This window comes from Mytilus californianus, unplaced genomic scaffold, assembly GCF_021869535.1.
Source record: "Mytilus californianus isolate M0D057914Y unplaced genomic scaffold, xbMytCali1.0.p SCAF_2, whole genome shotgun sequence".
Taxonomy (NCBI): domain Eukaryota; kingdom Metazoa; phylum Mollusca; class Bivalvia; order Mytilida; family Mytilidae; genus Mytilus; species Mytilus californianus.
The window spans coordinates 75,392,235-75,415,917 of NW_026262668.1; the positions used below are offsets into that span (position 1 = coordinate 75,392,235).

General features: G+C 31.0%; 1 protein-coding gene across 1 annotated transcript; it reads left to right on the top strand.

Annotated features, from left to right (window-relative positions):
• Window positions 1-7,045: 7,045 nt before the first annotated feature.
• LOC127728204 (eukaryotic translation initiation factor 2-alpha kinase 1-like) lies at window positions 7,046-19,098 on the top strand. Its single transcript, XM_052235431.1, has 6 exons — window positions 7,046-7,177; window positions 8,162-8,278; window positions 8,935-9,978; window positions 13,727-13,813; window positions 14,481-14,575; window positions 17,419-19,098. The coding sequence occupies exons 1-6, from the start codon at window positions 7,150-7,152 to the stop codon at window positions 17,728-17,730; spliced, it is 1,683 nt and encodes a 560-aa protein (XP_052091391.1). The 5' UTR covers window positions 7,046-7,149; the 3' UTR covers window positions 17,731-19,098.
• The last annotated feature ends 4,585 nt before the right edge of the window (window positions 19,099-23,683 follow it).

A 23,683-nucleotide genomic window follows, 5' to 3' on the forward strand; every position in this document is an offset into this window, starting at 1 on the left:
TACTTATATGTGTAATACTGGGTTCAGTACAGTTGATTATGCCATTGCAAGTGAGAGTCTCCTGCCTGAGGTAAAATACTTTAAAACAAATGACTTTACATATTTATCAGATCATGTTCAAATAAACTTATATATGAATTGTTCTATTATATCAGATACATGTATGAAGAAATGTCTAGGTGAAAAGAGATGGCATTTGATTAAATCATACAAATGGACAGAATTGTCATTTTCAAAATTAATTGATGTTCTATCAACAGAAAATGTTAGAAAGGAAATTTTAGATTTAGAGATGCAACATTTTGATAGCAATAAACTAGGCGTTGATGGTGCAACTGAAAAACTTACAAAATTTTTACAAAATATTGCAGAAAATACATGTAAAGGCATATCTAAACCAACTAAAAAGAAAAAGAAAAAAATTAAACAAGTATGGTCAGATAATACAGTATATGAAACAAAAAGACAAATAAACTATATAGGAAATAAAAATCAAGAATAACTTAAATGACAAAAGTTTAAAACCTAAATATTTTGAATTATGTAAAAAACTAAAAAAAAATTTTTAAACAGAAAAAATTTGAATATCACCAAAAACTTTATAAATCACTTTCAGATAACTTTAAAAATAATCCAAAAGAATATTGGAATGTTCTAAAGGCAATAAAAAAGAAACCAAAGATATTGAAGAAGATATTCCTGAAATTTTAATGAATGAAAATAAAATCATAAAACATTTTCAGGATCAGGGTACACCAACATCATATGATAAACCCTTTGTAAATAAACTGGAACGTGAATTAAACATTCTAGAGGATAATATTGAATTGAATATGGAAACTGATGCACCAATTACATTTGCTGAGGTAAAACTGGTCATTTCAAACCTTAAAGTAAACAAATCAGCAGGTCCAGATAGAATTGTGAATGAAATACTCAAACATTCACAACCTGTGATAACTAATTCTATTGTAAAAGTTTTTAATTTGATTTTAAAGACAGGTAATTATCCAGATTCATGGAAATTATCTTTCATGATCCCTTTACATAAAAAAGGTGACAAGTTAGACCCTAATAATTATAGAGGAATTTCTCTTATAAGTAATCTACCAAAACTTTTAAATGCCATATTGAATAATAGGCTAATCAAGATTGTTGACAAACAATTAAGTGATTGTCAGTTTGGTTTCAGAGAAAATCACAGAACAGCTGATAGCATCTTTTTATTGAAGTCCTTGATTAATAAATATCTACATAAAGAGAAAAAAAAAGATTTATGCCTGCTTTATAGATCTGAAAAAGGCTTTTGATTCAGTATGGAGAACTGCTTTACTTTATAAATTATGCAAAATGGGTGTTGGCAGGTCTTTTTACAGAGTTATAAAACAACAATACTTAAATACTAAATCATCTTTGAAATACAAAGATTATGTATCAGAATTTTTTAATATTGCTAGAGGGGTTAAACAAGGAGACACCCTCAGCCCCACTTTATTTAATGTCTTCATTAATGATATTGTAAAAAATTTTGAGGGAAATGATTCAAGTTCCCTTAAGCTTATAAATAGTAAGGTGGGATGCCTCCTTTTTGCAGATGATCTTTTGATCCTGTCAGAATCGAAAGAGGGTCTTCAAAACAGTTTAAATAATGTTAAATTATATTGCAACAAATGGCAACTCTCTTTAAATACAAACAAAACAAAATCCATGATTTTCAGTCAGTCCAAACAAAATGGTGAAACATCACATATTTACTATGAGAATGAAGCCATAGAGAGCGTATCAGAATATTCATTTTTGGGAATGTTGATAAAATGTAATGGAAATTTATCACAAAGTACCTTAAATCTGACAAAAAAGGCAAAAAAAGTATTTTTTGCAATAAAATCCTATACTAAATCATTGAATAATCTACCTATAAAAGTAGCAAATAACCTTTTTGATTCTTTAGTAAAACCAATTATGACCTATAATTCAGAAGTAACATATTTGGATACATATATTTCTTTTCATAGAGCCAAAAACAGAGCCTTATCTTCAGGAAAACAAATTAATCAACTTGATTTTACAGACAAAACCCCTATTGAAAATATGCATCTTAAATTTTGTAAATCTACTCTAGGAATAAGAAAAAATGCATCCAATTTAGGGGCAAGAGTTGAATTATGAAGATTGCCTATAGAATGTTTTATTAAAACACAAACCCTTTTATATTTAGCTAGACTATATAATAATAATATTAATCCATTGATAAAGGAAGCTTTTTCTCTAGCACAGTCTCTAGATTTGACTGGAACTTATTCATGGTATACATATGCAAAGAATATTGTTGAAGAGACTAATATTGACCTTAATATTTTTTCTAATTGTAAGGACATAAAAGATGTAAATAAAATAAAAAACGATATAAAGTTAAAAATGAAAAATAGATATGAAGATTTAATTGAAACTAAATTTGAAAACATTGATGATAAAAGTAAATTTTATCTATATAAAAAACTTAAAAAGGATTGCAAACTAGAATCTTATCTAAATATATCTAATTTTCAGATAAGGAGATTGATCACTAAATTTAGACTAAGTGATCACTCCCTCTTAATTGAAAAGGGGAGATATTTTAAAATCCCAAGAGAGGAACGACTTTGTCATAAATGTAAAATACTAGAGGATGAGAAACATTTTTTACTCTATTGTGATTATAATAAAACACTAAGAAATGCCTTTTTTGAACACATATGTACTGAAAATAATAACTTTAATAATTTTAATGAAGAAGAAAAAATTCATTATTTACTAAATCCATCAACGCCTTTACAAACAAATAAGTTAGGATCCTTCTTGAAAAAGTCATTAGAACTGAGGGCAGGGGACTCTTAACAACTTGTTTGTTTTTATAAATTTTGATGCTGTTTTTATTGTGTTTGTTTGATATGTATGTATATATGTTTATTGTGTTAATACATGTTGGTCACAAACTGTAAAGTTTATAAGACAATAAAATATTTGATTTGATTTGATTTGATTTGTTAATCTGCTTGTGTTTCTGACATGAGGATAGGGTCGTCGGCGTACAGTGCAATACACGGTTTTAAAAACACATTTAGCTCGCTCTCTATTTGATGTGATAAAGATTTCAAACCATTTATATTTTTGTTCTGAAAAAAAGCTTTCCATATCATTTAGATAAATAGATAAAAGTATAGGAGATAAATTTTCTCCCTGTCGTACACCTACATTACATGGAAAGTGATCTGAATATTCACCATCACTGACATTTTTATATATATTAAATATAGTATTATACATCTCCCCATTCACTGTATGTAAAGGGAGTTTTGACCAAAGACCAAATCTCCAAACTGTATCGAATGCTTTAGCAAAATCAATAAAGCACAAACAAGTTTTTTTGTTTTTTTGTTTGTTTCAGTTGTTCAAATAAAAATGCATAGTAAATATGCTGTCTATATATATAGTGGAATAACCCTTTCTGAAACCAAACTGGTTTTCATTAACAACAAATATTCTTCTTAAAATGTATATACTAAGTCTTAAATTCAGAATTGACGTGAAAAGTTTACCCATACAGTTTAAAATAGTTATTGATCTGTAGTTCTGAGGATCTAAATGATCACCTTTGTTTTTATAAAAAGGTATAACATTACCAACAAGCCAAAGTTCATGCACTGTTCCAGTATCCTATACAATATTGAATAGTTTTACATAGATTGGCATGCAAATCTGGTTGGTGCTCTTAATATGTTCATTAATAATGAAGTCATCACCACAAGATTTGCTATTTTTCAAGTTTTAATGCATTTAAAAATATCATTTTCAGTAATAGGACTGTTTAACAGTGAATTCAGCTCGTTATTCTCATCTGAAATTGGAACTTCACTATCGTCAGAATTTGACGAATTTATTTTTTTTTAAATTCAAAGAGTATATTAACAGGAATATTAGTCCTTTTTTTCTCTTTATACAAGTTCAATATTTCCAAAATTCTTTAGAATTACTATTTGTCAAAACATTCATCTTTTTTCTCATGGCTTTTTTATGTTTATTTATAGAAATTTTCATTTGCCTCTTATATTCACGAACTTTATGTTCCCTTTTTAAACATGTTTTATTGTCTTTATATCTTCTTTATGCTATTCGAAAGCACCGTCTTTTTCCCAATATGTTTGGTCAAACCAATGTTTAATTACTTTTCTTCGACATTTCTTTTCGTGTCGTTTGTAACTAAATGATCCAAACACCTTTTCGATTGAATCCAGCATTAAACCATTTACAGATTCAACTATTTTATTAATATTTTTTGAGCCAATATACTGGTATTTAACAGTTAAATCATCATTTAATTGATCGATTTTATTTCTATCGATTCGGCTTCTTTTTCACGATCCAATTTTTGAAGCCCTTTCTTTCACGACAAATACGAATACAAATAATTTTATTAACTAATCACAGTGCAGAATAATTACAGTTTAATTATGACTACAAGACAAAACATACAATACTAAACATGATTTGAATGATAGAGTCGATTAAAAAATTGAACATATACTGGTATACATTTATTAAAGAAAAGAACTGCATAAAATACTTATACTAGTGAATAAAAACCAGCAATATGGATTCCACTTGGAACACAAAAATTTCATACAATAATATAAATAATAATAAAGGGGGTCAGCTTTTGAGTCAATTATGCATTAGTGCATCTCTTTCTTTGGATAGTTGTTTTAAAAGTTTATGAATTATATAAATGATGTATGTGTCTTCATTGCTTAAAAGCCAATTAATTTGTTTTCATCAGAAAAAAAAGTTTACTAAAATTCTTATTATTATCATTTAATTGATCAAAATATGGTTTGCGTACTGTTGTTAAGCATGGACATTGAATTAAAAAAATGGATTTCATCTTCAACAGAATGTTTACATAAATTACATTAATACCCAAGTTACAATATCTTCCCTTCTCAATGTTGAGGTTATGTGAGCTTACTCTAAATTAAGTTAGCATCCTTCTTTTATTTTCATTACCACAATGTAAATATGTTTTCTAATTTGAAATTGTTTTTAAATTTACGATATGTTCTTAACTTGTTCCACTCTTTGGAATAATGTTTATTGTAATGTCATCACGTTCATCGACATCATCATTCGAGTTGAAGACTAGCTTAAGGTTCAAAGTCGAATGAATATCGGAAAAAAGAACAGAAAAATCACGTACAGACATATTAACAATACATGATAACAAAGTATACGTACATATAAAATAATCAACCACACGTAAATAAGCCTTGTTTGTCGCCATCAACTCTACCATTTAAACTGATAAACAGATTGTTATTACTACACATTTCTAAATGTAAATTTCCAAAGTGGTTTTTTGTCTTGGCGTAACTATTTGTAATGCGTGACATATGAAACTTGTGTAGATTGTTTGAAAAATCAACATTCAAATTATCTGATGTGTCATGATTAGTATTTGTTATTTCATAGAAGTCTAAATTGGCAGCAGCTCTGCTGTGAAAATCTCCTGTAAGCAAAATAGAATAATGGTTATCAGAAATTCACGTTCTAGTATATTTATTGAATCTGGTAAACTGGAATATAGTCCAAGATATGAAAGACGTTGTCAATATATTTTTTTCTGTCAGACTATGAAGAAATAACATCAAAAATGTGGTACACACTGAATAACTCGTGTAGCGGGTTATTTAAAAGTGTGCACCACATTTTTTATGTTATTTCGAATAGACAGAAAAAATATTTAAGTCGTTCCTTATAATTTAATTCTAGAAAGGAGTAAACCATGATAAAAATGTTGATGACGCCGCGGTCACAAGACAAAATTATGTCTATGAGCTGATAGACAAAACACTTTCAGCCAATCAGAGGACGTGTTACAACCAAAATTAAATTATTGCAATTTGAATGTGATTGTGGACGACTGCTACATTTTGCATTGTAATGTCCTATATATACTACATATATCTCTGGTCCTATATATGCAGCATCATGAAACATTTTACATTGTACTTGCTATACCATTTATTAGATTTCCAAAATTGAAAATATTTAACTTAGAGAATTTATTATTTGAAGTGAAGCTAGCAAAATCAAAAATATAACATTGATCAAAATTCCAGGTTAGTAATTGATCAATATGCTCAATATTTATTAAGGGTCCCTTAATTAGGAAATACACTGTGTTTGATTAGTTTGGAGTGTTTTTTTTTCAACCAACCCCCCTTTCCCAGTGTCAGTTAAAATGAACTATAATTCTTTTCTTTATTGTCCCCCGCGCGACGCGTTGCAGGGACATAGAAATACCGGGCGTCCGGGCGTCCGTCCGTCCGTCTGTCCGTCTGTCCGTCCGGTCATGTTAGCGCTCTGATGTGTACAATTCTTGCAGATTTTTATAAAACTTATATAATAGATTTATCATCAGCAATGTCTCAGACAAATTCGAAAATCATGAGTGCCGATCAACTATTTTTAAAAGAGTTATGCCCTTAGAAATATTAACTTAGTATATGGAAAATGTCATTGTTAGCTCTCTCTTGTGAACCATCCTTGCCATAATTTTATAAAACTTACTGTAAATTCAGAAATGATTGCAAGGTTTTTTTTTATTAATGCTAATAATGCGACTTCGTGGTGAAAATCGCAATAATAAGAACTTACATTCTGATATCTGATACATATATCTGTATGCAGATTTTCCTGAAATCGCAATAACTAATCTCACATTTTTGTCCATTTTTTAAAAATCGCAATAATAATTGCACGCAAAAATTTCTGAATTTACAGTATATCATAGGTTTATATCAGCAATGACTCGGACAAGTTCGAAAATCAGTGCCTATCAACTATTTTTTTAATTAATTATAAGCTACATGTTTTCATCCTAAATTTTCCGACAATTTTGCAATCTATAGGTTGGAACTCTGAAGACATTTGTTGTCATAATGAACTTGCATTTAATATTCATGAAGCATTTGCCACTGGTCATTAAGCATTTTTGTTTCGTTTCGTTTTGTTTCGTTTTGTCATTTTATTTTTCGTTTCGTTTCGTTTTATTTTGTCAACTTTTCGTTTCGTTTCGTTCTCATTTTAGCACAACCATCATGAAGTCTGAATATGGAACAAGACAATAGACACAGAGAAGGTAAAACGATCACATAACGTGTTAGGCTAGTAATGGATAACATTTCTTTCGTATCTTATTAAGTTGCTACTTTGAAGTTCCATGATATATGTTTTTTTTTCATCTAAAGTATATATATATGCAACTGCAGAGTTTTGTCTCTGCCTCGGGTGTGATTTACAAATATTTCTACTTTCACTTTAGGAAAATGTACCCATTTGTTTTATAGGATTTATTATAACAGGTTATGGAAGATCCTCCTAAATGGTTAATGTCCACATTCTTAAGTGTTATACCTAAAATCTGGTATCACTTGACTTTACAGTGAAAAAAAATCGATTGTTTTATTTCATCAAAATTTAAAGACAAAATGGCTGTTACTGTTAGTGTTATGGCGCAAATATTCACATATATATATAGGGCAACATTCTTCGCTCTAAGACCTAAGTTTAAATAAGAACTGAGTGCTACTGTTTGAAGGCTATTTACTTTTTTTCAGATGATATATGTCAGTCATTGTGTCTTTGGGCAAAATATTGTCATTTATACCTGTCAGTGAATGTTTGCGCCATGACATGAATTATCTTGAAGGCACAATAGGCACTGGCAAATTTTTGGTGAATAGGAAAGTTACGCATAGTGCACATTTATGTATATTGTTTGTTTATTGGAAATGAACAAAATTATTGAATTTTCAAAGAATGGCTAGGAAAATCTAATTATTGAAAGCAGATAGCAATGAAATTTGATATACATGCACATTTGTATAGTGGTAGAATATAATATTATTAAAATGATTTCTGGTGTCAAAAATTATCTGTCAGCTCCAATTTTCCAAAATTTTCATTGGCCCTGGTTAACATTTTCAAAAACCATATCAAAACCAACTACTATCCTTGCCTCACACAAAAAAATCATAAATGTGCACTGCAGACATGTCCATTTTCTAGTTGAGTTACGAGTACATGACACATTATTCATTGATTGAAAAAATTCTTCTTATAGGTTTAAAAGAACACTCAGAAGACATAAGATTACCAAACTCCACATCAAGAAAGGAGATTTTTCCCTCTTTTGATGTGGAGTTTGGCAGGATTTGTCGAATAGACAATGATTCGTCAGGTAAGTGTATTAATTGAACATATCTAGAAATTAACATTGATGAATATGTGTACTTAGTTTCAAGTTGATGTGAGTGATCATGTGACTTTTCTACACATGTCTATGGAAGTCAGGTATTGGTATTTAACACCTACCATGCCTACACACCCAAAAGCCATAATGATATCTTAAGTCATTTGATTTATCTTTTCATTTGGTGTTCCAATGGCAGCCACAAGGATTATTCAATATTTTGATACAGTCTACAAAATAAAGCATATAAAATTTGAACATGTAAACTAAATATTCATTCATTGAATACATTTTTATGGTCTGGAGATGAAAGAATTATTATCTTAAGCAGAAGTTAACAACATTGAAATCAAGTTATTCTCGTAATATATCTAACTCCCATTACCCTTCACTTAAATTCAAGCATGATCAAAGTGACATAACTGTGTCTTACACTTTTCTCGAATTAAACATGTTAAATACTGCAAAAAGGGACAGAATTGACCATACTGGTATTTAAATCAATGAAACGTTTGATGGTGCTTTGACCATGTTGACTTACATCTTCTATTAAGACAGACATATCCATGCTTGATATAGTTTTATTAACAAGTATTCATGCTTCATAAAGACATATTTTCAACTCTATAAGGTTTTCTTTGTAGAGTCAATGTTCAACAGTGGCAGTTCTAACAGTGGAACATACAACTCAGAGTTATCTGGTAACAATACTGATTCCCAAAGCAGCAGTCAGAGCTTGGATTTGCCAACACTTGAAGAATTTTCCAATAATGCAAGGATACAAAAAGATTTTGTGGTGCTTTCAAAGCTTGGAGAAGGAGGATTTGGAGCAGTCTTTAAAGGCTTACATAAGGTTGATAACAACTTATATGCTCTCAAAGTAATCCCTCATCAAAGTAAAGATCAAGAATTGATATCAAAAGAAGCTAAAGTATTTTGCCAATTCAACCATCCAAATATAGTACGTTATCACAACAGCTGGATATTAACAGAGGAAGATTCTGCTGAAGATGAAGATGATGACAAGTCACAAGAACAGCAAGATGATGATACATTTTGTATTCAGTTTGAAGAGCAAGATGAAGAAAGTCATTCAACAGATGGAAATCAGCTCTTATTCATCCAAATGGAATTTTGCAATATAACCTTAAGACAAAGAATTGACAATGCAGATTTGTCAAAAGACGTAAAAAGCAGATTTTTGAATGAAATATTAGAAGGAATTGGATATATTCACAACGAAGGAGTAATGCATAGAGATTTAAATCCCAAAAACATTTTCCTAAAGAATGGAACTATCAAAATTGGTGATTTTGGGAGTGCAAGAAATGCAGTTCAGTACGAAGATGGATTGTGTAGAAATATGAATGGCTGTAAAATAATGGAGGATGTTATGACAGAATACATAGGCACATTACCATACTGTGCACCAGAGTTAACCAGTCGCAGATATGACAAGAGAGTGGATCTTTACAGCTTAGGCTTCATATTGTATGAGCTTATATATCCATTTCCACAAAACACAACAGAGCAACAGAAAGAACCTGTTATAAAGGGTTTGCGACTTAAACAAATTGAGATTCCAGAAGTGGTCCAAGGTAGCACAAGGCATATCATCTTAAAATTGCTTGATCATGATCCTGATGAAAGGATGACCTTACTTGATATTAAACAATATCTAGAAAAGGGTAAGACAGTCTATATCATTATTTTAGCCAATTTGTGACTCGGAGGTGCGATGGGGACACTGAAGTTCGCTGGTCACATTGAAGTGCGATGGCCACTCTTAAAGTGTGATGGTCCATTTGCTGATGTGCGATGGTCCTTATTACGCATGATGGCTAGTTTTAAATCTAAAGTTGTTCAGTTATTAGGCCTATGAGAAGTAGATTTCTTAAATAGTTTGTAGATAAATTTGCATTCGTTATTGTTTATGTACAAACGTATGTCCTGTTACAGCATGTACAGTTGCATACTAAATGAGAGATCTTTATCTTTAATTTTCTGCATGTGAACATAATTCTGCGTTAACATGTTATCTTTACTTGATTCCTCTCGTGAGTTCTACGTTTACCGAATATAGTTAATAATAATTATAATACAGAGAGTCTGTCTGTGGAACCAAATGTATTTAGAGAATGCAACGCTCCATCATACTTAAGAAAGAACCTTTTGTAGATTTGGAAATAAAATCCGCTACAAGTTCAAAAGGTTATATACTATTCCCTCCCCATCAATCACTCCTTGTTTCCCATTGCATTAAAAGTTTATAAGCCCCTTTATTAACTTAAAAACCAGAAAAACTGCTTCTAACAAACAAATTGACTTATACATTGACATGAAAAGCATTGAAAATATAGTTTATGTAGTCCATCGCACTTCAACGTTACCATCATTGCCCTTGGGTGTAGCTATCAAGAAGATAGCATCACAATGCTACCATCTCACTTCAGAGTCAAACCATTGCACATCAGCATGACCATTGCGGTTAGGAGTACCATCACGATTCAGAGTCCTACAAATTGATTAGATTTTTAGGAATATATATACTACTAGTCCTCACAAGAGAAACAACAAATCTATGTTGAGTTTAATTAAATGAAGCAATTTTTGCAGAAATTGTTTTAAAATATTCACACTTTTTTTATACGACCCCAAAAAATTTGCGTTTGTATAATTCTATCATGGCAGTGTCGTCGTCTTTGTCGTCCTAAGACACATTTGGTTTCCGGACAATAACTTTAGTTTAAGTGAATGGATCTTTATGAAATTTTACCAGAAGGTTCAATACCACGAAAGGAAGGTTGGGATTGATTTTAGGGATTAACGTACCATGGCCAACAGTTTAGGAATTAGGGGCCAAAAACAAGCTTTTTTGTAGTTTCCGGACAATAACTTGTGTGTAAGTGTATGGATCTCTCTGAAATTGTACTACATTGTTCCATACCACAAAGGGAAGGCTGGGATTGAGTTTGGGGGTAATTGCCCCCAAACGTTTAGAATTTAGGGGCAAAACGGCGCCAAAAACAAGCATTTTTCTATTACCAGACAAAAATTTGTGTTCAAGTTAATGGAACTCTTTGAAATTGTACATTTTTCCTGAACAGACAATAATCTTCAAATTTCAAAAAAAAAGTTGGGGGTGGGGGGGGGACACATTTTTTGGGGGGATTTTTTTTTCAAATTTTTTTTTTTTTTTTCCTAAAAATTTTCCATTTTTGTCGAGCCTTCGACTTAAGTCGAAAAAGCGAGACATAGCGATCCTACATTCCGTCGTCGTCGGCGTCCACAAATATTCACTCTGTGGTTAAAGTTTTTGAAATTTTAATAACTTTCTTAAACTATCCTGGATTTCTGCCAAACTTGGACAGAAGCTTGTTTATGATCACAAGATAGTATGCAGAAGTAAATTTTGTAAAAATAAAATTCCATTTTTTCCGTATTTTACTTATAAATGGACTTAGTTTTTCTGCCGGGAAATATTACATTCACTCTGTGGTTAAAGTTTTTAAAATTTTAATAACTTTCTTAAACTATCCTGGGTTTGTACCAAACTTGGACAGAAGCTTGTTTATGATCATAAGATAGTATCCAGAAGTAAATTTTGTAAAAAAATAAATCCATTTTTTCCTTATTTTACTTTTAAATGGACTTAGATTTTCTGCCAGGAAACAACACATTCACTCTGTGGTTAAAGTTTTTAAAATTTTAATAACTTTCTTATACTATTTTGGATTTGTACCAAACTTGGACAGAAGCTTGTTTATGATCAAAAGCTAGTATCTACAATGTAGAAGGAAATTTTGTTTTCTCCCAGTTTACATTACATTCAGTCTGCAGTTAAAGTTTTTAAACATTTATTAGATTCATAAACTATCCTTGATTTTTACCAAATTTGGACAGAAGCTTCTTACAATCAAAAGATAGTATCAAGTGGAATATTTTTATTGATTTACTTCCTCATTTTTGTTGAGCCTGCAATCAACAGAAAAAGTAGGCGAGACACTGGGTTCCGCGGAACCCTTACGAATTTTTACATTGATTATTTCTGATTTATATATAAAAGCAACAAAAACTGATATGGCAGGAGATACATACCAAACAATTATTATATATAACAGATTAACTAAGTATTGTGCAATAGCAAGAAATCTTCAGTTGAAAATAAATACAAATCTTTTAACCAATTTCAATGGGATAAATTTGAAGTCTTTAAATTTTTTTTTTGGGGGGGGGGTTCTAACCTTGTATTACTATTTTGGATCTTGGGCCCCATTTCTAAATTGGTTTACATTGAGGTCTAAAATTAAAGTTTGTTTGATTTCATCAAAAACTGAATTATTGCGGCTCTATGATATGCTGAATCTTATTGTGCATTTAGATTTTTTATTTTGGGCCCTGTTTTCGAATTAGTCCATATTAAGGTTTGAAGGGTCCAAAATTAAACTTTGTTTGATTTCAACCAGAATTAAATTTTTGGTGTTTTTTTATATGCTGAATCTAACCATGTTGTTAGATTTTGATATCAGACCATACTAGGTAAATTAAATGTCCCATTTCAAATTTTAAGATCTTTGACCACATTTATTTCGTGTTATAAACCTATATTATGTCAAAAATTTGATAACAATCCAAATTCAGACAGTATCAAGCTTGAATATTGTGTCCAAACTTGCCCCAACTGTTCAGGGTTTGACCTCCGCGGTCGTATTAGGCTGCACTCGGCGAAGCATTTTATTTTATTATGCATGAACCAATAGATTAGAGATATGGTTTATAGTCCTATCATTCAAAGTTACAGATCCAGTTTTAGTTTTGCTCCAGTTGAATTATTTTTGCAGTTTTGAGTTTCAGTCCTTTGACATATAAACCAGCTTGAAAATATCATTTTTCCTTACCTATTTTTGCAATGTCTGAATCAATTCATTAGACATTTAGTGTATAGTCTTATCATAAGAAGCTGTTATTACAGGAATTCTGGTCCTTGGATGTGCAAAAATTGCTATAAATTGTTATTTTTTTTTAGAACTAAAAGCTTTATGCTATATGGGTTGTATTGGGCTGGGTCTGTAATTGTTGATATATCAACATCTCAATAAATTCATACCTTGACGGGGCTTGACCCAACTGATAAGATGGAAATTCCCAACTACATCAGTAACAACTTTACACTTGTCCCATATACATGTACATGTAAACTCATCCAATTTAAATGTTGCATCAGGTAGGGGACATTATATTGCATATGCAATACCCTCTAAATGCTTGTTTATATTGAGAAAATGATATTTCAGAAGTCTGAAGCTAGTTTATACAGAGATTAATTAAATTAATAAGTTTTAAAATTTAAGGGATATTGTGAACTATTATAAAATTCATTTGAGTTAATATTTATTTACTAATGCTTGTTTCTTCATTATTTTCTGTCAATTATAGATATATCAAACCAACTTGACTGTATGAGGAAAAATGGTACACAGGTGTATGAAGCAGAAGCTGGAGAGACAGACAGTGAAATATATTGTAAGTATTTCATGTTAAATAATTGGATAAAATTTCATGGGGGTTTAAGGAGTATTATAGGACTTTTTTAATTCTTTATTTATTAAATTCTAAATTTGAAATATTTTTGCAGAAATAAGAGGCTTGAGGCTCACCATTAGTGTGATTACATAAAATTGCAGCAAGTCAAATCAAATCAAATTTCTTTATTCCTATTTTATAGGCACATATAGAGTGTATAAATCAAGACAAATCACAAAGTTCATACAGTATTCACATAAACAACACATGCAATCTAACACACTGATTGTTCATAATTAAAAATGATTAAGAACAATCAATACAGAAACAGGATTAAAACTTGTAAACATGAGGGGAGAAGGCCAGTACAAAGAGGGATAACTCTATTTGTTCACCTTAACTTGTGTCTCTTTTTTTTTCCTGTCTCATTTTGAAAATTTTGTGAAAAAAGAATAAAAAAAAGTTGACCAGTGTCTGAATTTTATTGTCTAAAAAATCTTTTTAAAGTTCCTTAAACTATAGGCCAAATGTTAAAAAAAATGTGGACTTATGTTAAGTTTACACTTGAAAAGAATGCCTACCGGTAATTATATTTTCATCTCTTTTCTGTAAATAACAACTGTTTTAGTTTTATGAGATAAAAAACCCTTTTATATTCGAATTTAAGGTTACATTAAAGAAAGAGAGAAATCAAAGGCAGAAAGTGTGCAGGATATTGATATGAATTCATCTGCAATTCCAAGAAGAAAAGAATTAGTACAGGTAACTTAAGATTAGAGTTGTCACAAAATAAAAATATGTGCTATCTACATAAATATACAATTTCATTAAACCTTATATGAAAAGAATTAAACAGTGTGGTTTGTAGAATTTAAATTCAAGGTGAAAAAAAAAATATGTGATGAATAAGTATCCAAGAAATAAACTAGAAAAGTGTGTAGCATCACCACCGGATATAGGTACCCCCATAGCGGTGGGAAAACAACTGTGAAGTCAGGTAAGGTCAAATTCTTCTTATTTTAATTATAATCTACGTTTTCTGACAAGTAATGTTTGTGATACTGATTCCTAATAATGTAGCTAGTATTAAGGGCTGATTGTGATCCTTAATTGGCTTTCTCTCTCTTCAAATCACCAGAATCAGATAGGGGGTACCTGTTCAACAAAGTATGTGACTAGTTTAAACTTGTTAAAACTCATTTATCCGTCAATTATTCATTTGATGTTTTTGTACAACAAAGGTGTATCATATTTAAGCTTGAACAACTGTATTACGAAATAAACTTTTGTTTACACATTGTTTCATTGCTTTGGGGTACCTATATCTGGTGGTGATGCTACACAGTGTAGAAGATAACCGGTAAACAATCAATGAAGTGTTAATAGAAATAAGTGTAAAACTTATTACAATAAAAGTGTATATAAGTGTTAACTATTGTTTTGAAAGCCTCCACACCCCCCAAGATGCACACTTATACTTAGTTTTGTGTTTGTAATTATTGTACAATGTACTATGGATTTATTATTATTAGTCAGATACCAATTTTCATGGATTTCATAGGAAAACCACAAATTAAAATTTTCAAGGAAGCATACATTTTTTATATGTTTCAATGTATGCAGACTTTGGAAAATACTGGAAATCCAATATCCATGAAAAAACAATTTTTTCTCAATCCATGGAATTTTGTACCCAAGAAAATAAATAAAACTATAGAAAATCAAATGCCTTCATAAAATGTTGGTCAAAGGGAACTACTTTTAAAGAGAGGCTGCTTAACTCAACAAGATACATGTTATATGATGACCCAAGATAACTTAGTGTCTGAAATCTGAACTCTGATGTACAGCTATACTTAACAAGACATATTCCCAGTGTTCGCCCAAGGCTGTGGATAATTCCTTTACCAAGTTACATGAGTATTTGAAATATAAACACAGTTGTAAATTTATAGCTCCTCATCCATAAACCATGCTGATTTTCAGTAGTTGTTGTTTGTTGATGTGGTTCATAAGTGTTTCTCGTTTCTCGTTTTTTGTCGAGCCTTCGACTTTAGTCGAAAAAGCGAAACATAGCGATCCTACATTCCGTCGGCGTCGTCGTTGTCGTCGGCGGCGTCCACAAATATTCACTCTGTGGTTAAAGTTTTTGAAATTTTAATAACTTTCTTAAACTATCCTGGATTTCTACCAAACTTGGACAGAAGCTTGTTTATGATCATAAGATAGTATCCAGAAGTAAATTTTGTAAAAATAAAATTCCATTTTTTCCGTATTTTACTTATAAATGGACTTAGTTTTTCTGCCGGTAAATATTACATTCACTCTGTGGTTAAAGTTTTTTAAATTTTAATAACTTTCTTAAACTATCCTGGGTTTGTACCAAACTTGGACAGAAGCTTGTTTATGATCATAAGATAGTATCAAGAAGTAAATTTTGTAAAAAAATAAATCCATTTTTTCCTTATTTTACTTTTAAATGGACTTAGATTTTCTGCCAGGAAACAACACATTCACTCTGTGGTTAAAATCTTTAAAATTTTAATAACTTTCTTATACTATTTTGATTTTATTCCAAACTTGGACAGAAGCTTGTTTATGATCAAAAGCTAGTATCTAGAAGGAAATTTTGTAAAAAAATAAATCCATTTTTTCCGTATTTTACTTTTAAATAGACTTAGATTTTCTGCCAGGAAACAACATATTCACTCGGTGGTTAAAGTTTTTAAAATTTTAATAACTTTCTTATACTATTTTGGATTTGTACCAAACTTGGACAGAAGCTTGTTTATGATCAAATGCCAGTATCTAGAAGGAAATTTTGTTTTCTTCCAGTTAACATTACATTCAGTCTGCAGTTAAAGTTTTTAAACATTTATTAGATTCATAAACTATCCTGGAATTTTACCAAACTTGGACAGAAGCTTCTTACAATCAAAAGATAGTATCAAGAGGAATATTTTTATTGATTTACTTCCTCATTTTTGTTGAGCCTGCGATTAACAGAAAAAGTAGGCGAGACACTGGGTTCCGTGGAACCCTTACAAATTTTTTATATAGATTAGACCTTTGGTTTTCTCGTTTGAATGGTTTTACACTAGTAATTTTTGGGGCCCTTTATAGCTTACTGTTCGGTGTGAGCCAAGGCTCCGTGTTGAAGACCGTTCTGTGACCTATAATGGTTTACTTTTATAAATTTTGACTTGGATGGAGAGTTGTCTCATTGGCACTCATACCACATCTTCTTATATCTATATATTCTTATTCTAAATGTCAATGTAAGTTCACTTTATCATACCTCTACCCTGTAGGGGTAATCCCAAACATCCTCGAATATGTACAAGGTAGCATTCAAATACAACAAAACACTCCTCTTTAGGGTTCAGAATTCATCCACATCAGTTTCAAACATAAATGCTAACAGTTATAACAGTAAATCAAAACCCAAACCGTTATTTTTCCATATCCAAAGAAATCTTTATTCCTTATACCATATTAGATGTAATAGTACCTTTCCCTTAAGGACGTCTGAACCACAATCATATGTGCAAAAACTTAACTTTTGTAGTGAATTTTGTTATAACAAAAATTTGTACATTTTTTAGGAGTCCAATAAACAGACGGATTATTCAGATTGCTTGAATGAACAGAACAACCTACATGATCTACAAAGGAAATTGACAAAACTGCAACAAAACAACTTTGTCAGTACATATAGTTTACTTTCTGAAGAGGAAAAAGAAGAGATGGTTCAAAATATCAAACAGCAAAATACTAATTTAGAACAACAGAAGAAAGTTATGAATACTCTTAGCAGACGAAGTGATTCAAATACACAAGTCACTTCTTCCATTTCAAGCAAAAAGGTCATTCACAAAAACCCTACAGAACATGCAACCATTCCACCAGATGAATAGTTAACAGACTCGTATCAACACAAATATTGCTAGCCTTTTGTCTTCAAAATCTTATGTGTTGTAGTAAAAATTCTTCTTTCATTTAAAATGCAAATTGGTAGAGTTATATTGTGCTGCAAAAATAGGACTTTTAACTGTTGCCCGAAATCTGTGTTTATATTTAGCAAGGTAGTTGAACTTGTCTTCAACAAATATGGATTTTAAATTCACTCTATATTTTTATAGAACTTCTATGAATAATAGAAAATTTAGTGTAAAATGTCATGTAGTGTTTTAAAATTTTAGGAAGATAAGAAAAGATACATTTTTCCTATCTCCATATTTGTCTGAAAGAAGTTGCCGTTTTAAAGGGAAAACAACTGGCAAAAATTTAGTATCTCTCAACATTCTATATATTTACCAAAAAAATCTTTCGATAATAAATATGCATATATACAAACTGTAAAAATAAGTGAAAGAAAAAAAAAAGAAAAGAAAAACAAGCACTGTTAAAAATTCAACCAAAAAAAAAAAAAAAGACCCAGTCTAATGTATATAAACACTATGTAAAACAAACAGAATACATATAAAGATTAAAAACATACAAACCCAAGCACTAGACTTCCAAAAAATAAAAAAGAAAAACCCACATTCCACATGCACACCCATATTTAAATTACTTGCATAGACCAACTGAAAATAATATTAATGAAAAAAATCTGAACAAACACAGGACTGGTTATATGATCTAGTCTTGTTAGATTTTAGCAATAAAAACTAAAAATGCAATATTTACAATTCAATTATAAAATTTATTTATTTAGTTCTTTGTCAATGTTATTCTTGCTAATAAAAAGATTGGAAATATATTATTTTACATCTTAAATGTGGAATGTTTAAAAAAATTGAAAAATATAACTAAAACACTAAAAAATAGCAAAACAAATGAGGAATTATGATGTCATATGTGTAAATAAAATGTGAGACTTGTGTAAGCTTTTAATCAAATTTCATATTACGATTAATGTGATCAATCATGTAGTATGTTTATGTAAAAATGTAGAAAAAAGCTATATGTTAAAAACAATCATGTGTACTCACAGTATTGTTAAGATGTTGAATAGAACTGTCAGAAGTATATAAACTAATTATGTTGTTCATGTAAAAAAGGAAAATATTATGTAAAATGTTTACGAGACCATACTTGTAATATTGTACAACTTTCTTCATTGTATATAAGGGAAATTACAAATGACATTATATTCTTGTTTGAGATAGTGTGATTCCAGGAACTATCTTGGTGTGATGAAATTGTTCTGAAATGGTTTCAATAGGTTGAACATATGAATGTAAACATGATAAGTGAGCTTGAATAAATGATTCCTCAAATGCTGCTGTCATGTCTTTAAATATCCTTGCATTATAGCAGTATCCTGAGTATGCTGTTATATTATATTAATACAAAAACATTGTCCTGTGTAAGTTGAAGGTGGCAGTGGCGGATCCAGGGGGGGGGGGGGTCCCAGGGATTGGAACCCCCCTTTTTTTTTGACGATCAATGCTTTTGAATGGGGACATATGGTTGGAACCCCCCCCCCCCCCCCCCCCCCCCCCTCCTTTTAAAAAAGGCTGGATCTGCCCCTGGGTGGTTTCATTTCATTTTTATTTAGTCTGTGACAAAATTTGCATAAGTCGAGCCATATACAAGCTAATCAAGTGGTAGCTGCAGAATCCATTTGTATAAACCATTAAAATATGACAAAAGGAAGAAGAGTTAGACAATCCTTGTCAACTTATATTTAATAGTTCAATGACATAAATAAGGTCTACATTAAGTTTTTGTGATGAGATGATCATGCAATAACTGTCAATACAATTATCAAAATCCGTATGGTATAGCAAGCTATAAAGGCCCATGCATGACAAAATGTGAAAGAATTTGAAAGAAATTTTTTTTACGAAAAACTTATTTGGTAGACAACAACCAACATTAACCACCGAAGTACATGCTCCTGACTAGGGATAGGTTTATGAAGAATGTGGCAGGGTTAAGCATTCCTGGGAATGCTGAAACCTCCCTAAACCTGGGAAAGTGGTGTATAAACAGAAACAAGATCAACCTATACAAAGCAATTGGAAATGTTTACATGGATACCATCTATACTTACAGGCTCTATAAACAGCTTCACCGTAAAAATTAAGATGTGATATCCCATTTGTTAAAGGGCTTTTAACAAGTACAGCAAAACTTCTGAACCAAATCTTTGTATCTGATAAAGAATTTAGGTTTTAAGCAATGAGTCCCCTACCATCGAAGGGGACTTTAGGTTTGCACTATGTCTGTCTGTCTGTCTGTCCATCCATCAGTCCGGCAAATCAGTTTTCCACACTTTTTTTCTTCATGCTTGAAGATATTGATTTGATATTTGGTGTATTGTTTTATTATGACAATTTACAGATCAAGTTTGAATGTTGTTCCGGTCTTAACGATTTTGTGCAGAGTTATGGTCCTTGGACTTAGAAATTCACTCAGATAATCAGTATTCATCACTTTTTTTTAATCATGCTTGAAGATATTGATTTGATAATTGGTATATAGTTTTATCATGACAAATTACAAATCAAGTTCGAACTTGGTTCCAGTCTGATGATTTTGTGCAGAGTTATGGTCCTTGAACTTAGAAAACTCACTCAAATAATCAGTTTTCCACACTTTTTTAGCTCACCTAGTGAGCTTTTCTCATCACTTGGCGTCCGTCCTCCGTCGTCGTCGTTAGCTTTTTACAAAAATCTTCTCCTCTGAAACCACTGGGCCAAATTTAACCAAACTTGGCCATAATCATCATTAGGGAATCTAGTTTAAAAAATGTGTCCGATGACCCCGCCAACCAACCAAGATGGCCACCATGGCTAAAAATAGAACATAGGGGTAAAATGTAGATTTTGGCTTATATCTCTGAAACCAAAGCATTGAGTAAATCTGACATGGGTAAAACTGATTATCAGGTCAAGATCTATCTGCCCTGAAATTTTCAGACAAATCTGACAACCTGTTGTTGGGTTGCTGCCCCTGAATTGGTAATTTTAAGGAAATTTTGCAGTTTTTATACGACCGCAAAAAAATTTTGTGGTCGTATATTGGTATGACGTTGGCGTCGTCGTCGTCCGGCGTCGTCGTCCGAAGACACATTGGTTTTTCGCACTCTAACTTTAGTTTAAGTGAATGGATCTTTTTGAAATTTGACCATAAGGTTGAATACCACAAAAGGAAGGTTGGGATTGATTTTGGGGGTTATGGTACCAACAGTTAAGGAATTAGGGGCCAAAAAGGGGCCAAAAATAAGCATTTTCTAGTTTCCAGACAATAACTGTTGAACGGTGTATGGATCTCTCTGAAATTATACTACAAGTTTCCATACCACAAAGGGATGGTTAGGATTTGCTTTGGGGGGTTATGGCTCAAACCGTTTAGGAATTAGGGGCAAAAAAGGGGGAAAAACAAGGTTGTCCTGGTTAATGGACAAATACTTTAGTACAAAACATAATTTAAAGCAGTGTAAGGGAGATAAATCAAATACATCATTGAAATTATCTCCCTTACACTGCTTTTAAATTATGTATAAAGTAATGGTTAATGAACAATAAAGATAATTTAAAACAGTGTAAGGGAGGTAATCCAAATACAACGTTTTGGTTACTTCCCTTACACTGCTTTTAAATTATGTTTAAAGAAATACATATTTATAAAGGAAGACCAGTAAAAATATCTGCAAATGTTGCATCTTTTTTTTTTACAAAAAAATCCATATGAAAGATTTGACACTATATTTTTAATTCTATTATAAAATAGATTAAGTTAGCACTATGGTAAATTTAAATGGGTAATTATGGTTGCCAACTCCATTGGAAATTTGAATTGAGATTATGACCATATCTTGAGGGAAAGAATTTTTTTTGGGGAAAAAAGGGGGGGGGGGATAAAAAGAAATTGTGGGGGGTCAATTTTTTCTCATTTCAGATTTCAGAAATTAAAAAGAATTATTCTTCAAATATTATTTTTTTTTCAAATTTCAAATATTGAAAAATTTCAAGAAGTAATCTTTAATTGCACAGTATGGCGCATTGTTTGTAAAATCTTTGATCACATTTATTTATTTGTTATGCCGAATCTAACAGTGTATTTAGATTTTTAATTTTGGGTCCAGTTTTCAAATTGGTCTACATTAAGGTCCAAAGGGTCCAAAATTAAACTTTGTTTGATTTTAGCAAAAATTGAATTATTGGGGTTCTTTGATATGCTGAATCTAAACATGTGTTTAGATTTTTGATTATGGGCCCAGTTTTCAAGTTTGTCCAAGTTGGGGTCCAAAATTAAACTTTGTTTGATTTCAACAAAAATTGAAAATATGGGGTTCTTTGATATGCTGAATCTAACCATGTATTTTGATTTTGGACATTGGACCATAATAGGTAAATTAAAAAAATTCAAGTTCTTAGACCACATTCTTTCTGTGTCAGAAACCTATGCTGTGTCAAATATTTAATAACAATCCAAATTCAGAGCTGTATCAAGCTTGAATGTTGTGTCCATACTTGCCCCAACTGTTCAGGGTTCGACCTCTGCGGTCGTATCAAGCTGCGCCCCAGCGAAGCATTTTATTGGTTATTATCTTGAATATTATTATAGATAGAGATAAACTGTAAACAGCAATAAATAGATAGAGATAAACTGTAAACAGCAATAATGTTCAGCAAAGTAAGATCTACAAATAAGTCGACATGACCAAAATTGTCAGTCGACCCCCTTTAGGAGTTATTGCCCTTTATAGTCAATTTTTAACAATTTTTCGTAAATTTTTGTAATCTTTTACAAAAATCTTCTTCTCTGAAACTACTGAGACGAATTTAACCATACTTGGCCATAATCATTATTAGGGTATCTTGTTTAAAAAATTTGTCCGATGACCCCGCCTTCCAACCATCATGGCTGACTTGGTTAAAAATAGAACATAGGGGTAAAATGCAGTTTTTGGTTTATATCTCTGAAACTAAAGCATTAAGAGCAAATCTGACAGGTGGCAAAAATGTTCATCAGATTTAGATTTATCTATCCTGAAATTTTCAGACGAATCCCACAACCTGTTGTTGGGTTGCTGCCCCTGAGTTAGTAATTTTACAGAAATTTTACAGTTTTTTGTTATTATCTTAGATATCATTATAATATCTAATATCTAATACTATTAATTATGATTTTAACCTTATTTTACATGATTTCCAAAGCATCAGTAAATACAGGTGAGCGACACAGGCTCTTGAGAGCCTCTAGTTTTGTCATGCTTGAATATATTGATTTGATGATTGGTTTATAGTTTTATCATGACAAGTTACAGATCAAGTTCGAATGTTGTTCCAGTCTAACGATTTTGTGCAGAGTTATGGTCCTTGGACTTAGAAAATTCACTCAAATAATCAGTATTCATCACTTTTTTTCATCATGCTTGAAGATATTGATTTGATAATTGGTATATAGGTTTATCATGACAAGTTACAAATCAAGTTTGAATTTTGTTCCGGTCTGATGATTTTGTGCAGAGTTATGGTCCTTGGACTTGGAAAATTCACTTAAATAATCAATTTTCCACATTTTTTTTCGTCATGCTTGAAGATATTGACTTGATATTTTTTATATAGTTTACACCATGACAAGCTATAGATCAAGTTACCATTTTGTTCCAGTACAATGAATTTTTAACCAGTATGGGACTATGTATTGCCAGGCAATACTCACAGAATGCTTGTTTTAAAAATCTTGTAACATTGATATTTGAAAAAAATGTTAATCTTTGCTGTATATTGATAAAAGCAAGAAAAGTCTCTCCTGCTTTGATTTTATATTGAAAGTCCATAAGATACATTAATGGTTTTAATACAAGTATCACAATGATCCATGTAAAAGAGGTCAAGTTCATATGAA